Raw genomic sequence first — 17,755 nt, 5'->3', positions numbered from 1 at the left:
TCTCTCTCCTGCATTTTGGAGCCAGACAGTTCAGTGTGGGTTGCTGCAGTATGGGCACCCTTGTCTCTTACACTTGTATAGTCTTGCTGCTGTACCAGCTTGGAGCATAACTGGCACTGGGACTTTGCCACTTCCTTGGAGGTGGCAGGTAGAAAAGCCCCAGGCTGCAGCAGGCACATGTTATAGCTATCAACTGATTGACATATCTGGTAGGCTGTAAAAGCAATTCCTCCCCTTCTCTTTCTTCCCCTGTAGGGCTCAAGTCAAACATTTCCTTCTTGAGTGGTAGCAGCTGATAGTTGTTGAATTTGGGCAATTTCTTCCAAATTGCAGGAGCTGCTGTGATGTAGAAACACCTGCAGCTCAGGAGAAGGAGATACTGCAAAGTGAGTGGTTTGTGCTGATGAGGGTTCAGCCCTCCAGCAGTAGGCTCCCTGCCACTTGAAGGTACTCCCACAATCACTACAGGGGAGTAGCGTTCTGAATTAAAAGTCACCATCAGAATTGTGATTGTGATGCATTGCTCTTGTTTCAGTCAATTAATATTGTGGGTGGTATTTTATCCCTACAAAGCAGTTGTTTGTCTTACGTTTATACTGCCCCTGTCTATCTGAAATCCTGTTTATGAATATATACACACTTAGCTGAAGTGAATTATAGGTGGTCATATATGAACTAATAACACTCTTACTGCTCTGATTTTTTAATTCAAAACCATTACCAACATAGTACTAATGTTTTCCATCTCTCTACAGAGTATTGATGAAGATTCTTTACTACTTGTTATCATCCTTTTTATTAGTTTACATGTATATATATATATGCATTTGTGTGTGTACACCTGCATTCTTATATGCCATAATGAAATACTCATGAGTGTTTTCACTGTGCTGGTATAATTGATGTCCTGGATTTATATATTTGAATTAGAAAATATTGCCTAACAATTTTTCTTATCTCTCCTCCACAGTCATAATGAACGAAAAGTAACTTGCAAACACCCAGTAACGGGACAGCCATCGCAGGACAACTGTATTTTCGTTGTGAATGAACAGTAAGTGACACCTGTTTCAGTCTATAAAGTAGGTGTTTTAAAACTTATTAATATTGGAAGTATGATTCAGTGTTTGATAATTGCCATATTTCTTTTTCCAAGTTAGATTAACATGTATAAAGTTTGACTTGTTTATTTCAGAGTAATTGCTTAAAATTATTTCAGAGTATTATTCAATATTTAATACTAATTTTTAAGATAAAAAACACAGATGAAATGAGTTGTAGGGTAGAAATGCACCGTGCTCATGCAGTGTGAATTGCCACTTGTCACTTCACTTATTCTTTAGTGTTAGCAAATAACATATTTTATATAATAATCCAGTAAACTTTCAAAAAGGAATATTTTTTTGAATCACATAGGGACATTCATGTGCCTTTGTTCTGTTTTGACTGATAGTGTCTCCTCAATTGGTTATTTTCTTGGCTAGTTGAGACACTTTCTCAATCTCTGGGTAATAACTTGGTTTTGTTATCTTTGCATTACTTTTGTAGAATACACAATAATATGAGAAGGTATGCTTAGAAATCATACCTGACCTCAGTATTTCATATATGGCTGGGCATTGAGTGTCCTGCTCACCACCATTGCTGCAACATGTTATATGGTGGCTAGAGTGAAAACCATCACAAATGCAATATGTTAAATTTCACAAACATGCATCTTCTCACTGAAGTGGGACAAAACCATATGGCGGCTTTGGGGAGCATTTCTTCCCCTTTCTGTCTCATGCTCATACCTGTCTTTTTCCATCACACCAACACCTAATGCTAATAGAGAAATCCTATTTTAAAACATCTTAAAATTCATTTATAATAGATTTAGGTTTAAAACACAGTGCAGGTAACTCCACAATGAAGTGTGAATTGCTTTTAAATTGGAAAAGTAGGACACAGATTGTGTTAGGCTACATCTAGGGGTGCTTTTTAATAGCAGTCTGCACACACAGCATGTTCTAATGCTATTACATATTCTATTTTCAGGACTGCTGCAGCAATGACATCTGAAGAAAAGAAGGAGCGGCCAATAAGCATGATATGCGAAGCAACGAACTATAATGTGACATCAGATTATGCTGCTCATCCAATGAGCCCTTTGGGCAGAGTAAGTACTTAGGTCCAAATCAATTATTCAGTTACACCACAAGGTACTAAACAGTATAGACTGTATATTAGTATTGCACTGAAAAAAGCGAAACAAAGCATATATCTTTTCCAGGGCACTTGGCTTGTTTCATGTTTAATTTGGAAACCGAAGTGTTTGAAATAGGTTATCACTGAAACTGTAATTTTTATCAGGTATCACACCTCTTATGACTTGCATGCACTTAACATTGTTCACAGAATCTGACCTTTCTATTCTGTGTGAACTGCAAAATACTGAGTGACTGATCAGACATCTGGGTAAGCATTGTTACAGAAATTGCTTAGTCACAAACAGTTGACTAGATCTCCAGGTAAAAGGGAGAGAATTATAATTGTGTGTAAGAAGTAATTGCAAGAGAGATGGAAGGTGACTCTGTAGTAAAACTGAAGGGCAGATGCCATGATTTGCTGTCATTGAACAAGAAGCTGAAGTCTTGGCTTCCTAGGAAAATTCTTGGGAAAAGTCCTGGAGATTCCTAGGTCACCTAGGTGAGAGAGCAGCTGCATGGTGCAGAGTTACCAGCTGGGGTTAAACCAAGACAGCATCTTGCATTTTAGTCTTGCCTAATATAAGTCCAGTTTCTCTACGATGCAAACCAAAGCACAATAAGAGTGAATGACTGAGAGGTTTGCTTAAAGAGCAACCTCCAGGTCCAAGCTAAAATGCTGAGGCAGAAATCCACTCAGATCATGGAAAAATTGCAACCATCTTGTAGGCACTGAAATTGCCTACAGAATCCAGAAGGCAGCATCATGGTTGGTTTGTGGTTTGGAAGATAATGTAAGCCTTGAAGATTGGAAATATATTTTTAAACAGAAGTTGACAGTCACAAAGATTTCAATTTCCATTCTTTTGAGTTCACATGCAGAAAATTTCCTTATCAGGAATGTTTTCCACCCATGTTTTTCAAGTGTGCAGTAAGTTTACTGTTGATTGCTTACTTCTCTGCTAGTTTTGAAACTGGGGAGGGAAGCCCATATAAATTCTGTGACCTCTACCAGCTAAGCAGAGAGAAGAGTAGCTTGCAGAGTGATGAACTGTGCAGCCCTAGGTACTGACTGGTTTGTTGTCCAGAGTTCAGAACCCTGCTGGTGTTTTTTTTTCTTCAGGTTTGGGAAAGAGTGAATGTCACTGGAAGTTTCACTGTACAGGGTGCCTCCCATAAGGTCTAGTTTTGGAGGCTTCATAGCTGCCAGGACAGGTCAGATGATCTCAGATGTGACTATGAGTTTGCCAGCTCTGTTATCTTCTCTACCTTCCAGCAAGTGGTTAGAAGTTGGACCCTTCATTCACTATCCTCTTTTTTTCTCTTTGCCTTCTCCAGAAGCTGAAGCTGTGCAATATGGCCTACATATTTAGAGCTCTGGGGTAAAAAGTACTTGAACCCTTCAGTTCTATGTTTTATCCTTCTTCCTGTTTCCTTCCTGTGATGTATTAGATATGTGTGTGAGAAAACATGGGATGGACAAGGACCCCAAACATAACGAAAGGAAGATGTGATTTAGAAAGTTTAAGAACTCATAATTAGTATATATACACAGCTCTGGTATTTCAGTATCCTAAAATACTAATTGTCTCAAGGCCTAGAATTTGTTGGGAACAGTTACTCTCTTTTTGCAGTGTGTGGTAAAATAATCATGAGTCATCTAAAATGTTTTTTGTATTAAGTAAAATTAGAAAGCACTTGTGATGCTGTGTTTAATTAAAGGAAGTTTGTATTCACAGTTGGTAAGATGTAATCCATTAAAACTTTGCTGTGACCTCAGTGAAATTGGACTCAGTATGGTTTATTATCAGACGTACTTCAGAGATATCTATCTAAATTACCTGAATTTTGTTAGTAGACTTGACAGGAGTAGTACTTACGGTTGGTTGTGGTTTCAGAAGCATCCTTAATGCATTAGTCACTTTACAAGTATGGAATGTCTGGAACATCCTTGAGAGGTTTTGAGCTTTTATTTCCTATTATTAGAATGGGCTTGAATGTTATAAATTATTTCTGATCAAAATCTTGGCACAGCTTTTGTGTGATATGCCAATACAGGTTAACTGAGACAGATAGAGTTGACATTATAATGTGCTGTGGATTGTTGAAGGTTCTCTGTATATTCCTTTCATACAACTGGATGACACAATTCTCCTGGCTTCTTAGGAACCTTTTTCCATTTTGTACTGGTAGAATCTTTTAGATGAAATGTGGAACATTTTTACTTTTATTTTAAATGAGATTTCAGCTGTGTGCTCTGTCTCACTTTCCAAACAGAGCTGAGTCAAATTTCTGTATCTCCAAGGGAAATGAAAAGCACTGTATTTTTTTATATTCCCAACAAAGAAATATGAAAGGACCTTGTTTCACTGTGGTGTAGACTTAAGGCAAATGCACATAGGTCTTGTAAAGTTACTTTGTTTTGGCTAAGCTGTGTTGTATTCTTCAGTTAATGGCATTGTTGACAAAAGCTGCAGATCATTTTAAATTACAGTTTTCAGTTTATGATTTTTAACTTACTGTGGAATTGTCTCTGAAGCATGTATAAACCCCAGCTCAGTTCTGTGATGTGTTGAGAGGATTCCCATAGAGAACTCCCATACCCTAATTTGCAACAAAAAACTAGTGTTTGTTTAGCCTTCCTCCTTTAGGAACTTTGCATAACCTTATGATTAGTCTCAGTAGTAGAGACGACAAAGCTGCAGCACAGAATTATGTTGTCTCAAATCAAATGGTGAATATGGAGCAGAGCCATGAAAACAGCTTAAAAAGTTATTTGAACTTTACTTTTGCAGAGTGGGATACTTTGCTGCATGGTCTCTGAGGCATCAGTTCTTAAAGGATTTAAAACACCAGTAAACATAAGTTGAGCTCAGTTCGTTGCAGAACAAACTTCATAAATGTAGGCTGGAAAGAATGAAGTGTGACTTGACAAAGTGCTGCATGTTTCTTTATGACTTTTCCTATTTCTTTTGGTCACTCAAGTAGAAGGATGATAAAATCTAAAATGGGTTATTTATCCTACTTCTCTGAATTACCTGTGTTCATTGCATAGCTGTAAGATTGTTTAAGGTATAAGCAACAGCAAATAGGAGTTTCAGGGTAAAAGTTTCAAAGCAGGCCTTAGTGCAAGCAGGTAAAATAATATACAAACCAGCCAAGAGATCACAGAATGAAGGACTTTTGAGAGGGAAGAAATAATGAGAAAAATTACAGTATTTGTTAGGAAAGAGGGATTTGTATCTTGTTGAAATCTGAGCCAGTTTTCATGTATTAGGCTGGTGTTGGAAGCAGCAAAGACTAAAATTTTCTTGCCCAAGTGATATGGTTTTTCATAATTAATAACAGTTCTGTTAGGTTTACTTCTCTTTCCACAGCTTGGTAGGCTTTCTTCCTACCTTACAAGAAGGTCAGTTACCTATTTGGTTCATTTTTCTTGCTAAGAAAATCTTAAAGTACTTGTCTTGGGATTTGTCTTCAGATTTTCTGCATAGGAAAAGGAAAGAAATGCTGAATCCAGCAGAACCATCATAACAATTGTTTATCTAAAACTGGAATACAGTTTGTATTCTGCAATCCCCCAGAGGAAAATGTATAAGCCAAAGAACTTTAAAGGAAATGTGCTGTGATTTCTCAACAGATACTGATGCAATGTTTTCTGTAACCTGTTCAATTCAATTTAGACGTCACGATCTTCAAAGAAGGTTCATAATTTCGGAAAGCGATCAAACTCCATAAAGAGAAATCCTAATGCACCAGTTGTCAGACGTGGCTGGCTCTACAAACAGGTACTCTTCCCTTCTTCATCTCCCTCTTCCCCCCCTCGCTTTATTTTTTATGGTAAGGTTTATACTGTAAAAAAGACAATCATTTGCATAAAAATGCAGTGATAGCAATACCAGAGTGAAGCTATAAGTTATGAGAAACTGGTATGTGGTATTTTAATTAGCTCCTTACTGGATAACATTCTTATACAAATCAGTAAGGGCATCAGATGAGTGCAGAACATAAATATATTATATATACGTATTTCTCTCTAAAATACAGAAAAAGCTTGAAAAATCTGTGTAAACATTGGTAGTAAATAGCTAAATTAATTTCAGACACGCTGAGATGATGGGACAAGGATGTATGGTCCAGCTTTCTTTTTGTTTTTTAATTCCAAAGTTCCATTTGTTAGGTTGTATCTGTTAATTTTAAAGTAAAGATTTTCAATAACAAATGGGAAATCAAGCATTTTTTTATTATTGCATATGAGAAGCGAGGGGAATGGCTGTTTTGTTAACTCAAAGATAATAATCTTAAAGCCGGATATTACTTTAGGTTTTCCTATTGCATGTAAACTCACCTGAAGTATGTGCTTTTTAGTGTTTCGTGACAGTGTACCTAGCTTGCTATAGATTTACTATTCTGCAATACTAAACCATTTGCCCTTTCATGCTCTGCAGGCGATCAGAGTAGAATAATGTGATCAGAAAATTGAACAACAAAGCTGATTAGGCCATATTGGGAATGTATTTTATAAATCCATCAAAACCCTGTAAGAACTTGCAATCTAAACTCAGCTGAGGCAAATGTCGAAGCAATCCCAGGCACAGCTACAGGTTGGGCAGAGAAGAGATTCAGAGCAGCCCTGCAGAGAAGGACTTGGGGGGTGTTGCTCGATGAGAAAATGAACACGAGCCAGCTTCAGTGTGTGCTTGCAGCACAGAAAACCAACTGTATTCTGGGCTGCATCAAAAGGAGCATGACCAGCAGGTCAAAGGAGGTGATCCTGCCCCTCTGCTCTGCTCTCATGAGACCTCACTTGGAGCATTGTGTGCAGTTCTGGTGTCCTCAACATAGAAAGGACATGGAACTGTTGGAACAAGTCCAGAGGAGGCCACGAGGATGATCAGGGACTGGAGCACCTCCTGTATGAAGACAGACTGAGAAAGTTGGGGCTGTTCAGCCTGGAGAAGAGAAGGCTGCGTGCAGACCTCATAGCAGCCTTCCAGTATCTGAAGGGGGCCTACAGGGATGCTGGGGAGGGACTGTTCATTAGGGACTGTAGTGATTGGTTCATGTATGCCTCTGTGATGTCTGAAGAAGGCTGAAAGATCATTCCTATCATGTCTCACTTCTGCCAGAGTTTTACGTGGATATGTCGAAACCCAGTGTGTGTGTGAGTGATGGGATAAATGTGACACTGAATAACAGCCTCTTCAGAAAGTCTGTCTGACGGTTTGTGATAACCTCTACACAGAACAATTCTGAGTGTTTTCACATTTCAGCAGTTGTACAGAACAGGAGTTCTGTATCCTAATCTGCTGCTGAGTCAGTGACCTTGTCAGTGGTGTGAGGAGGGCAGTCTCCCCTCCTTGTGTCTGCCTTTCCAGGTGTGAAATAAGAGCTGACTGCTATGGGCAGCACTTCCAGACTTCATTAGTGTTGTTAAACCACTTTGAGATCCTCAGAAGGAAGGTGCTATAAAGTGTTCAATTATTCTGCTTATGAAAATGTTTGTAAAGTTTTGGTTATCTCAAAACCTACTGATAATTCACACGTCCTTTTTTCCTCGGAACAGATTAACATATTTATTAAAGCTGATTCTACTAAGATGTGCGTGCTGCAGTGCTCTGGCTTATTTACACTGCAGTAGTGGTGGCAGTCTGTCTTTCTGGGGTGTACTGTGTGAATTGGTTATAAGCAGAAAAGAAAATCAAATTCTTTAGGAATAAACTTTCTTTGGGAAAGGAATTTGCTGTAGATATATGAGTGGTAGTAGAAGGTGAAGTTCAGCAGAGAGTTTCTTCATTAATCAAAGGAGGAGGTACCCCTAATATAACCTTGCTTTTTTTACTTTTTAAAAGTATGCTTCTTCTGTAAATAGTGGCCTCTTTATTTAATCATATTAACTTCAGGCTTCCTGGATTATGATCTTTGCTTGCAGTGTCAAGTCTGATGAGAAGTCAGGTATATTTTAAGTATCATAGCCAAGAAAATTAAGTACTAGCACACTACCATAACTATGTAGTACCTCATTTACTTGATGAACTATTAACATTTTGAAAGTTCTTACGTGATCACTTTGATTAATACAGGATAGTACTGGAATGAAGTTGTGGAAGAAACGGTGGTTTGTGCTCTCAGATCTGTGTCTCTTCTATTACAGAGGTAAGTTCCACTTAGGAGAGCTTTGTTTGCTAATTTTACTGGAAGAAGATTCCACTCAAATATAAGAAATAAGAAGCTACTACTTAACTTAATGGATTAAAGTAGTTGTATAGCTGTCAATAGCCAGGCCTGCTACTTTTATCTTTTCTTTCCCTCCTTCTTCTTTCTTAATTGCCAACTTCACATAATTGCTTCCTGCCTGTCAGGTATGCTCAAAGGGCAAACACATTCACAGTCACCTCTTTTATTACATTCTGGATTGTAGTTTTCTTGCTGCTTCTGTTGCTAGGGACTAGATATGCCAGGTTAAATCTGATTTTTCATACAAATTAAGTAACTGAAATGGGAATAGGAAAGGCATAGTGCAGAGGAGCTGAAACTCTCCCTTTGGAATGATAAAGAGGGTGGATATGCCTGTTGAGAATCTAATCAGTGTTCATGAATGCTTATAAAGTGAAATGTAGTGAAATTCCATAAGTGTAGAACTCTGCTGCACTTGGAACAAAGGAATCTGTTAGTACCCTTATGCAGCTACATCAGACTTATTTTACAAGGGAAGAAATTAGCTGCTTATAATTCTGATCCAGAGATTTGTATGCTAGAAAACTGCAGTGCTTCTGAGGGGATAAACAAATGGGATTTGTGCATCTGGAAACGTATCTAATCCTGAAACAAGGTGTACAACCATAACAGTTTAAAGGAGACTAGAGAGAAGAGAATGGTAAAGCATGGCAGAATAGAAGAAAATAAACAGTTAAGGCCATCTGCAGCCATAGCTGCAGGTTTAGAGAGCAAGGCTAAGAAAGGGTTTAAGAAGAGACTTTAGAATTGGTAGAACTGGTGTTGATGATGGCGATGCTGAAAGCAGTGACTGATGAATTTAAAATGCTGTTCTATTAAAGTTCAGTGTGATTCAAATCTAATCAAGATAAATCAGGTCACGAAACATGTTTCAGTTAACAAATTCTGAATTCTTGAAATATAATCTTTAGGCTTTTTTTCTTTACCCCAAGAAGTATATGGCTACTAAAATATAAAAACCCATCCTTGCACTCTAAATCCTGTGGTTTATGCTTTTGTTGATTCTGCCTCAGATACTGAAAAAGTGAGATGTGGGGAACCATTCACTTCCTCCCAGGTCACAAACAGTGTTTCTGGCTGAACGAATGTTGTTGTTGGGGTTTTTTGGGTTTGTTTCTATTGGTGTTTATTTGGTTGTGTTTTGTTAGTAAATCTCAACACTTGCAGTTGTGTTACAATGTTAGCAGCTTCAGTCTGATTTATGGATGAAAGGAAAATTAGTTCATTGCATTTTTTCAGAGGTTAGAGAATACTCTTTTTCTGTTTCATGGAGGGATAAAAGACTGCCCACTTTCATACTGGAAGGTTATTGTTGCAACAAAGAGAAGAGCTTAGAGCTGTACCGAAGATCTTCTATTTTCTCCTTGTATTTATCATACACAGTGTACAAGTAAAGATGGGTATGGGGCAGTGTAATGTGTAGATAAAAGCTAGTCTGATTGGGAACAGATTTTTAAGATCTGGAAATGGAATGTAGCAGTAAGTCTCTAATGAAGACCGAAGTCCTCCAAGCATGCAGCTGTTCAGTGGCACTAGTGGGGGTGACTTACTCAGTGATAAGTCAAAGTATATTGTTATATAACAATATATATATATTTTATATGTTATATATATATATAACAATATAACAAAGTATATATCAATCTAGCAGAAGAAGGGAAATTTTCCCCAAGCCAGCAATACAAGTAGAGTAAACCCCAACATTTGCCATGCGTTCTCAGGCAAGGGAAGAGGGGCAGATTTGTTCTGTGTGTGGCTAGTAAGGAGTAAATATTTGAGAGGGGAGGTGGGATGGTTTCAGGCAAAAATGAGTACAGTTGAGTACCTGAAAGTAAATCCTCTCCTTTTTCTACCTTGTAATCGGGATAATTCTGTACTCAGTTCTCCATATAAATAGCGATTCCAGAAAGCATATTTTTTGCATCTAACATGTCATGCAATGCTAAAATGGCTGGGCAGAGCTTTCCCCATGTGAATAACTTAAAGTTGGGTCTTCTCAGAATTTAGTGAGTAAATGAGAACTGGGAAAAGGTTTTAAATCTGTATATATAAGAGATAGTCTTTTTATGTGTATTTTAGTTGTGACAGTATTAATTTTCCGTGCTTCAAACTTTGGAATATCTATGCTTTCATCTTCATTTCATAGATACATAGTTTGTTGTGGGCAATGTCTTCAAATAAGAGAAGTGTTAAGGTGGGCAGTCTCCTAAGATACTGGTTGTAAATAGAAATTCTGTATCTGAAATACAATTTAGATTGACTCGGTGAATTGCATCAAATTATTCCCTTATTAAAGTATGATTGGATTTCAGGGGTGGTTGTGGCTTCCAATTAAAATGGCAATTTATTCTCATAAATGTTCTAAAATGTTACATAGAAGGTGGTTCTGGAAAAGGCTGTTTTGTGTTTTTTTGTTTTAGAAATTATCCGAAACATAAGCATTCTTACAAATAGAATGTAATCGAGTCTAAAATCTTAATGGGAATTACAAAACCTTGTAGCTTAATATTGCCCATATCAGAAGAAGAATGTGCAAATTTTCTCAAAGGCCAAAAATCATAAGCAGTATTGTGGCACGTGTTGGCAAAGAGGGGCTGCACAATCTATTGCTCTTGTGGTTTGTACACTTCTGAGACTGCATACAGACACCTATGAAACAAAACAGTCTGGCTTTCTGATGCTCTCATGCATTTTTTACTGAGGTCATCTTATTAGTGGTCTTGTGGTGTTAAATACAGAATTTCACTGAAGTTTCTAAGTACAGGTGTTGTGTCAAAGCACATTGTTTCTCTAATCAAGGACTATACATTCACAGATGAGAAAGAAGAAGGAATACTAGGTAGCATACTTCTGCCTAGTTTTCAGATATCCGTGCTTTCTGCTGAGGACCATATTAACCGCAAATATGCCTTTAAGGTAAGGGAATCCATTTTTCAGTTTAATTTTATGTCAGAGCTCATTTTACTGAGTTATTATGCAAAATAATATTATTATTTTATATAATATTTAGAATTAAATAATATAGCAGCTTCTGAGAATTATTTTTGCACAGTATGCTAGCAGAGGATTCAAGTATTTAGCCTGATACAAATACAGATATAATTACTAGTATAAGAAAATGATTGAATATCACTAAGTAGTATTGTATTTTTAGTTCATGGGTCTTAATTCCTGTGTGGTGCTTTACAATAGTAGACTGCCTCTGCAGCAGGACTTACTCCACTAGTGAAAGTTCTTTATTTAGATACAAAGTATCTTTACATACAAATAAAAAGAAGGTTTTATTATCTCTTAAATCATAACATTTCATGAATCATTTAGGGGTGTTTCACAGCTAATCTTTTTAATCATGATATAAATCACTGTACTAAATATTTTCTTGTTACCTCTTTTTTCCCTTTTTTTGTTGTTTTATGAGCTCCTTTTGGCTCTTCTTTTAGCCTCCTAAGCGATGCATCATTTATTTCCTATGGTAAGTGCAAATTAAAAATTACTGTATCATTCAAACGATAAAAAAAATCAAGCTATACCAAAATCTTACTTATAATAATCATATTAATTTACTTTAATGGATAGTCAAGGTAGTTTTTAATAGATTGAAGAAATTTAAGGGCTTTTTATTCAGTGTATTAATGAAGAAGCAGCTATGATTAAAAATTATAGGCAATTATTTTAAAACTATGAATGCAGTGACATAGAAACGTCAAAGTATTCCTGCCAGTATTCTTTCTGGTAATATGTTTGGCAGAATCTTTACTATATGAAATATTAGACTGATTATACAGTAACATTATTTGCTTCTTTTCTTTTCAGAATCTTACATTTTTATTGCAATGACCATGTCATTTCCAATCAGGCAGCTCATCCAAACATGAGGACCTATTATTTCTGCACAGATACAGGGAAGGAAATGGAGTTGTGGATGAAAGCCATGACAGATGCTGCACTTGTGCAGACAGAGCCTGTGAAAAGGTAGTGTGGATTGACAAAACAGTGGCACAATGAATTTCTTTCTCATATTTAGTTTGCTTTCTTTAAATGAAAGGGTGTACCTTAAAAATGGAGTGTAAATTGGCTGAAGGAATTTCTCCTTATATTGAAGACCCCTTACTAACATAACAGCATTGGATGAAATTTTGAAGTAGGAAAATTAATCTAAGTTCTGTTGTGAATATGGATGCCTTGAGTGTAAGGGGCTCAAAGAAGATAAAAGACTGCTTCCTTTAGCCAGTGGCATCAAAAGAAATGCAACGACAAATACTATGTGCAGGTATGTTTGACTTCCCCTGCACTCCTGCCTGAATACAAGTAGCAGCTCTCAACTGGGGGTGGTCTTGGGCCTAAACCTGTCATTGAGTCTCAAATTCACAACTATGGTTTCTGGCTAAATTAAACAATTGTACCTATGGGCAACCTGTGAGGAGTCATTCTTCATCAGCATTAAGCTGTTGTCAGATTTATACCTACCTGATCTGGAGCCTTTTTCTTTATGTATTGATATATTGTCAATGAAAAGGAAGTTATCACTGGAAGTCTTGTGTCCTCAGAAACTGAATATTGTCTGTTGCTGTCTATCCAGTAAGAACTGTTCTCTCTGAATGTGGTCCCTGGGGTCAGCTAAATGGCATCTATAATGGAAAGCTCATCAATCGTAATTTAAAAGCTCCTTATTATTGACAGCAGAGAAGTTATTGCTGAGGGCTGCAGTCACTTGATCTGTTTGCTCCTGTCCACTTCCGTGGGCAGCCTTGTTCCAGTGCCTGATCACCCTCTCTGTGAAGACATTTTTCCCAATATCCAGTCTAAACCTTCCTTGGCTGAGCTTGAGGTCATTACATGACTTGTCCTATTGCTTGTTACCTGGGAGAATAGACCAGCACCTCCTCTCTCTCCATCCTTGTTTCAGGTAGTTGTAGAGAGTGATAAGATCCCCCCTGAGCCTTCTCTTCTGTAGGCTAAACAGCCCTTGTTCCCTCAGCTGTTCCTCATAAGACTTGTGCTCTAGGCCCCATCTTCATAGTGTCTCCCCGAAGAGTCAATGCCTTATAGAAGATACTTAATAAATTATATAGACAGATGTTACAATATTGTGACATTTCTTTTAACGTAAAAAGCGATTTAAAATGTTAATGTAAATAACTACTGTTGGTTTAATTCAGGCAAGAAACCTTAGAACAAACCAGAAGTAAATGTGACCTCTTCGAGAAGTTTGTCAGTAGTCTTGAAATAATTACTTGAGAGAAAATACATTTCAAGACCAGGGTAGTCTCAAAGCTTTCATGTCTGTTAGCAGTAATAAGGTAGAAAATCCTTTAGACATGTGTTTTGTAAAGAATACATCTTTTGGCTATTAAACCAGTTCTTAAAATGAACAATGTAGCAGGATGTGATCTTATCCAGAAGAAATACTAGTTCTTCCCTGTAAAAAAGATATATATCTGTTAAGTATAAAGTATTTTATTACCTCATATCTAAGTAATTTAAAGTTTGGCATGCACATAGCTCTAAGCATAAATGATTTTGCTTCAGTCAAATTCAGCCAATGCCTTTGTTTTTCAATTCTGTTTTTTCTAGAGGTTCTAACATGATACTGAATACAGCTTTCTAACAGATTAGATACTTACAATACAACAGCTAGAGTTATTAAGAAATTACTCCCTTAAATATTTATGCAAGCTGATGTTGAGCCACTCTTTAATGCTTGTTAATATAAATAGCCTGATGATAAGTTATAGTATAGTATAGTATGGTTTTACAGTATAGTTCTTTAAATCTGGTAGTCACAGTACTTCATTGCTTATGATGCTCTGGAAATCCAAACCCAGCAGTCTGTTAAATTGAATGTTTCAGCATTAAATCATTTCAGAGCTACAGTCTCTATCCTTATTTTTCTGAGGATACTAGTTCCTTGGGAGAAAAAAAGGAATACTTAAAATGTGAAGTTGTGGCCTGTTTTCCTGGTTTTCCATAAACTATTCTTGCTTTCCACATACAGTAAGCCACATAATACAGAAATGAGATGCTGAGGTAAGAAAATCAAAACGTAGCCATTTCTTTTTGAAGTGATCTGCAGTAACAGCAGAAAAAATCATGTCTGATGCATAACTGCAGGGAAGGGCTGATAATACTTGGTCCTGTTGACTTAACTGTAATTACACCTTTCTGAACATTTTTGTTTTACTTTTGCCTAGATAGTAAATTCAAGTTTCATAATATACTGAGAGACATATCATAATAATTGAACACAAATACTTTAGTTAGTAAGGAACTATTTAAGCTTATGACTCAAAGTATCAGCTGAACCAACCTCTCTCCATTAGCAAAACATCTTGCTCATTCCATGCTGTATCACTGCAGACCACAGTTAAGTTGTATCTGATTATTGATTACTCACTAATACCCGCCAACATTGATTTATTATTTTTACTCTAAATGATGATTTCTCTACTCTCCCATGTTTGAGCATCATTTTTCTATCCTTTCACTGTCAGCTGTGTCTGCTAGGGCCTTTGTTTCTTCTGAGTGATGCAGCATGTACTAAGAAAAGACTATTTTTCTTCCCCTCCTTCTAATGTAGTTACTTTCCCTGAGCAGCATAAGCTAGGCTGCCAAAAAAGCACTTGTTAGCATAGCGACATCCACAGCGGGGGTTTACTGACGTCATGGTGCTTGGAAAAGATGGGTTTTTCAAGTGCCTCTGCCAGGATTTGTTAAATCACAGTCCTCATATCCTTAAATCATGGTATTTAATTACAAGCCCCCACCTGACCCTTTTAAAATTATTTATTTATATAAAGCAGCATTAAATAGTACTTTTCTGTATTACTGTTCCATATGTATTAATCCTGCTTGGTTGTAGAAATATATAAATTGTATTCGGTATATGCTAAATCAATATAGACTCATAGAATAGTTAGGATTGGAAAGAACCTCAAGATCATCTAGTTCCAACCCCCCTGCCATGGGCAGGGACACCTCACACTAAACCATATCACCCAAGCCTTCATCCAACCTGGCCTTGAACACTGCCAGGGATGGAGCATTCACTACCTCCCTGGACAATCAGTATCAGTGCTCATTCTCTTCATGTTCTCCCTCCTATATCATCCAAATACCCTTCAAGTCTTGTTGAATATATCTTTGAGGGCTAGATACAAATATGGAGCTAAATATAGAGCTGGATTTATGTTTTTCACATTTATCTATTAGTTTATGATAATTCTTTCCCATTTGGATCCTTTGCTGTGGAGAGAGATCTTACTCACATGGAGTTGTCAGATTTGGTAAACAAAGGAGAGCCTAGAAGTCTATTTGGATGCCAGTCATTCAGCCTCTACACCATCACAAAGAAGGTCAAATATACGTGCTTGTCTCTGCTGTGTATAACCATAGTAACAAGAGATTGCACAGAAAAACAATCTTGTGATTTTGGTTTTTAATTAGGACAGACAGTGGAAAGTAATGTAATAGTGTAAATTGAAAGCTGTGCCAAGTCTTGACTTTGCTACATATCTGATGACTGTCCTTAGAGATGCCACTCTCCCTCTGCACCACAGATTTTCCATGTGTAGAATGGCAGCTGCTTCTCTGCTGTAAAGTGCCTTGAGAAAAATTGATATAATGAGCTATATAAGGTGGTACTATTAAGACATGTTAGCAGTACCTGTGACATGTACACTTTCGTGTCAACAGCTAAGGAATAATCACTGAGAGAGGAGGACTGTTTTGAGCTACTTATATTAATAGAGTGAAGTTTGGAGGATTTCTATAACATTATTAAGTATCGAGCAGAGGCTGGGATCATCACAACTATGTCAGGAAGAGACATGGGGAGAAAAAATAACACCCCTTGTCATGCAAAGTGCACAAGCCTTTTATTCTAACTGATATATACTATGCAGAGGACATTGACGTCTTACTGTTTCTGACTCATAGGTTTTAAATGGTATACTTGTCAAGGCAGGAGTCTCTGGATTCCTTTCATATCATGGAGGATTCATAGCAAGCATAGGATGTTAATGGGAGGTACATTTAAACTTAAGTGTCCAATATACTGGCAGTAGGTAGTATTTTGTAATGACCTTACAGTTTTCAGTCCTTTATGTATTTGCTGGGGTTGTGTCCCAGGTAATTGTTGGCCTGTTGGGAATTCATGGCTTAAATAACCTGTTGGGGAAGTGTACGCATGTTGGACATTTAAGCCTCTTGTTCAAGACAGGGTAAGGAGATATACTTACCACTTTGTATGTAGTTAGTTTGCTTGGAGTTAGAGTCTTTTTCAGAGGAGCAGTCGTACTTGTGCTCTTGGGCAGTTGTATATATCATGGCCTTTTTACACACAGATTAGCCACTTGAACTGGACACAGTTATAAAGATGAATAATGCATTTGCAAAAACAGATGCAAAACAATGTGAAAGGTTGATATGAAATCGTCTTAAAGTTTTATTCTTTGTTTGATTTTATACAGACTTATAATCTTAAAGGATTATATCTCTTACTTTAATTTTGCCCTGTACCAGAAAATGTTGTTTGAAACATTTTAGGGTTTTGTTTTTGTTGGGGTTTTTTGTTTGTTTGGGGTTTTTTGTGGTGGTTGTTTGGTTGGTTTTGGTTTTCCCTAGTAAAAAATGAGGGGGAGAAAGGGAAAGTCACTGTCTGATCTGTGTGTTCAGTTCATGTCCCAGTATGGAAAAACGATACGGGTTCTTGATACTCTGAAAGTTTCAGAAGAGGATAGCTAAAAGAACTGCATACATTGAGTACTTGTGTAAGTGCTGTAAAGCAATAACTGTTCTAAAAATACCATTATTTCTGTGGTACAGTTCCCTAAGTCAGCAGCTATTTCCCCCCCTTAAAATTAAGGAAGCCACAGTTATTTTCCACAAAGTGTATGCCAGCCAAAGTGATAACATACCAGAGAAACCTAATTGATGCCAGTGACCATGGAAAGTTGTTTGCTTTCTTTAAAGGTGCTCATTATATGTTAAATTCAGCAGTAATGTGAATCAGAGGCTGGTCAGCAGTGTAATCTGCTACCATTTATAAAGATGGCTTTAAAAATCATCTGCATTTCAGGCTGTTGACATCTGGAAGCTGTAGCTGTTGGAGCGTCACTGAATAGTTTTACTCTTTGGATGTCCAGCCCTCTAGGAACTGAAGTTTTACAGGCTCTGCCTTCATTTCCTCTTGTGCCCATTTTTTCTAGGGGGTTAATTGGAAGTCGGCTTTAAAAAGTTCACCCATGTTGTAAATGACTGTAAAATAACAAAGAAATGGAGAAGCCTGGAAGGAAAAATGCACTCTCCAACTAAAAAAACCCCAAACAAACAAA

General features: G+C 37.2%; 1 protein-coding gene across 8 annotated transcripts in view; it reads left to right on the top strand.

The window, feature by feature from the left end:
• The window catches only part of PLEKHA5 (pleckstrin homology domain containing A5), a 143,842-nt gene that overhangs the window by 83,023 nt on the left and 43,064 nt on the right, over positions 1–17,755 (top strand). For all 8 annotated transcript variants that reach the window (XM_034063053.1, XM_034063049.1, XM_034063047.1 and 5 more), the window contains 6 exons: positions 971–1,054; positions 2,038–2,158; positions 5,870–5,974; positions 8,270–8,342; positions 11,239–11,339; positions 12,280–12,395. In XM_034063053.1, coding sequence (XP_033918944.1) covers positions 971–1,054; positions 2,038–2,158; positions 5,870–5,974; positions 8,270–8,342; positions 11,239–11,339; positions 12,280–12,395 — 600 coding nt within the window. The remainder of the gene's footprint in view (positions 1–970; positions 1,055–2,037; positions 2,159–5,869; positions 5,975–8,269; positions 8,343–11,238; positions 11,340–12,279; positions 12,396–17,755) is intronic.

Source organism: Melopsittacus undulatus, chromosome 5, assembly GCF_012275295.1.
Source record: "Melopsittacus undulatus isolate bMelUnd1 chromosome 5, bMelUnd1.mat.Z, whole genome shotgun sequence".
NCBI lineage: Eukaryota > Metazoa > Chordata > Aves > Psittaciformes > Psittaculidae > Melopsittacus > Melopsittacus undulatus.
Note: the sequence above shows the minus strand (reverse complement) of the source record. Positions and strands in the feature narration are given on the sequence as shown.